Source organism: Alosa sapidissima, chromosome 18, assembly GCF_018492685.1.
Source record: "Alosa sapidissima isolate fAloSap1 chromosome 18, fAloSap1.pri, whole genome shotgun sequence".
Classification (NCBI taxonomy): Eukaryota; Metazoa; Chordata; class Actinopteri; order Clupeiformes; family Clupeidae; genus Alosa; species Alosa sapidissima.
Genome location: NC_055974.1, coordinates 31,421,158 through 31,423,657, shown reverse-complemented (window position 1 = coordinate 31,423,657; position 2,500 = coordinate 31,421,158). Strand labels below are relative to the sequence as shown.

At 46.3% G+C, this 2,500-nt stretch overlaps 1 protein-coding gene across 1 annotated transcript in view; it reads right to left on the bottom strand.

Moving 5' to 3' along the window:
• aco1 (aconitase 1, soluble) overlaps nucleotides 1-2,500 on the bottom strand; it is a 30,406-nt gene that overhangs the window by 13,581 nt on the left and 14,325 nt on the right. Inside the window, exon 12 of the mRNA XM_042070018.1 lies at nucleotides 944-1,079. Within this exon, the coding sequence (XP_041925952.1) occupies nucleotides 944-1,079 (136 nt within the window). The remainder of the gene's footprint in view (nucleotides 1-943; nucleotides 1,080-2,500) is intronic.

The window sequence follows — 2,500 nt, the reverse complement described above, 5'->3', positions numbered from 1 at the left end:
TAGAGTGCTTTGTGTGTGTGTGTGTGTGTGTGTGTGTGTTTTGCATTGAGCTCAATGAGCATCAAACCAGCTAATAGGCTAACTGAAATAACACCCATGCCAATCTCTAGGTATGGTGAAGGGTATGTGATGATGTGGGGCTATTTTAATTCCAAAGGCCAAGGTAACTTTATCAGGATGCACAGTATTCTGGATCCATGAAATAACTGGCCTTTAAAAATAAAAATCTGCCTGTCTCTATAGGAATTTAACATAGGGGTGGGAATACTTATGACCCCTGTATTTTAAGGAAGAACATTTATTTATTTATGATACATTATTCATTCACTAAGAAAATTGGTGTCCTTAAAGGTTAGATATTTCCTCATTTTTCACCTAAGGCATTAAGATCAATTTCCAAAAGATGATTTTATATTCCTCTTTTCAGTCAACTTTAGCATGGGTGCCAATACTTTTGGCCAGCACTGTATGTGTGTGTGTGTGTGTGTGTGTGCGTGAGGGTGAGTGTGTGTATGTGCCTCTGTGTGTGTGTGTGCATGTGTGCCTCTGTGTGTGTGCCTCTGTGTGTGTGTGTGCGTGTGCGTGTGCATATGTGTGTGTGCCTCTGTGTGTGTGTGTGTGTGCCTCTGTGTGTGTGTGTGTGTGCCTCTGTGTGTGTGCGTGTGTGTCTCTGTGTGTGTGCGTGTGCCTCTGTGTGTGTGCGTGTGTGCCTCTGTGTGTGTGTGCCTGTGTGTGTGCGTGTGTGCCTCTGTGTGTGCGCCTCTGTGTGTGTGCCTGTGTGTGTGTGCATGTGTGTGTGTGCGTGTGTGTGTGCCTCTGTGTGCCCTACCCCAGCTGGGTCAGGTAGTCCATGTGTGTGTGCGTGTGTGCCTCTGTGTGCCCTACCCCAGCTGGGTCAGGTAGTCCGTGTGTGTGTGTGTGTGTGCCTCTCTGTGTGCCCTACCCCAGCTGGGTCAGGTAGTCCATGACTCCACTCTCCTTCAGGTAGTAGGTGACCACGCCGCTGCCTGGCGACAGGCTGGTCTTGATGTACGGCTTCACACTAAGCCCCAGCTCTATGGCCTTCTTGGCCAGCAGACCTGCAGGGCACAGCGGTAAGAGGTCACACAGGTGTCAAGGTCACCAATCAGCTAGCCAATCAAAAGCCAATCAGACGCACAGGTCAGTCCCACTGTCCAATCAGACGCACAGGTCAGTCCCACTGTCCAATCAGACGCACAGGTCAGTCCCACTGTCCAATCAGACGCACAGGTCAGTCCCACTGTCCAATCAGACTTCCTGAGCCCTCTACGCCTGTCGTCACTTCTGCACACTTTACCCAAGGGGATTACCCATAATGCACTGGGGCGTGGCACTCTGCAGCTCTACATCCCACAGCAGGGCTCCAGACTAATTCATCTCGAGATGAATTAAATTAAAATAACAGTGAGTAAATTAACAGTGCACGTCTTTTAAGGGCTTCAAACTGCACATCTCATGGCTCAATGTCTTACATACTATCCTTCATGATCTTTAGGCCTTGGCTAAACCAGCTCGCCATGCTAGCACCTTCCATAGAAATGTATTTGAGCACAATTTAAAGAGATGTTCCAAGTAGCCTGGGGGATTTTTATGTGATTTTGCAATGATGATTGCAATAATCATTTGACAGTCCCACAATGCAATTTACTTTTTAATTTTAGTATTTTTTAATTTTCAATAAGAACATCACTATGGTTAATGCAGTAACGAAATGGTAGGCCTATTATTATAGGCTATTGCAATGACTTGCCATGCTCGATCTAAATGTGTCCATTCAATTCACCGTACACAATGACCACAGTTATACATGCAGGGAATATTCGGGCTTTAAATGTAGCAGCGATATTCGGTTTGCGCCAAATACCGGATTAAATTGATTGATCCCATCAGAATGAGTTTACACAACTCGCGCGCAAAACGAATATTGCTGTTGAAAACCAGGTTACTCCCTGCATGTAACTGCGGTCAATGACGCACTCCTTTTAGGCGACATCTGTATCTCTGTCGTTCGGGAAGGCCTTGTATGCATTGTTCGCAATTCTAAGACGTCTTTTCATCTGCAATGACTCCTATAAATTTGGCGCAAGTGGCATTCCTGTACGTCGGGTTTACGTTCAAACTATTTTTCTGGTGAATAATTATTTCGGACTGAACTTAGTGAAGGGAAGTTTCACTAGGCCTATCGTAGGCAACGATAAACTTGATCATCATCTCGGGCTCGTCTGATCGGTTTGCTGCTGACAGCCGCCGAAAGGCAGTGGGGAGAGGGGACATTTATCTCGGCCTATGTGACCACACTGTAATGCAACTGCATCCACTCTGTTTATCTGACGGGTCTCTCTCTCTCTCTGGCACTGGGCCACGGCCAATCAGAGGGGAGGTCCTGCCCTTCACTATCTGTGATTTGTTTAAACCACGATATTGGCCAAATATGTGTCTGTTATTGAACCAAAGGTAGAGTTTCAATGCAACACTTTTT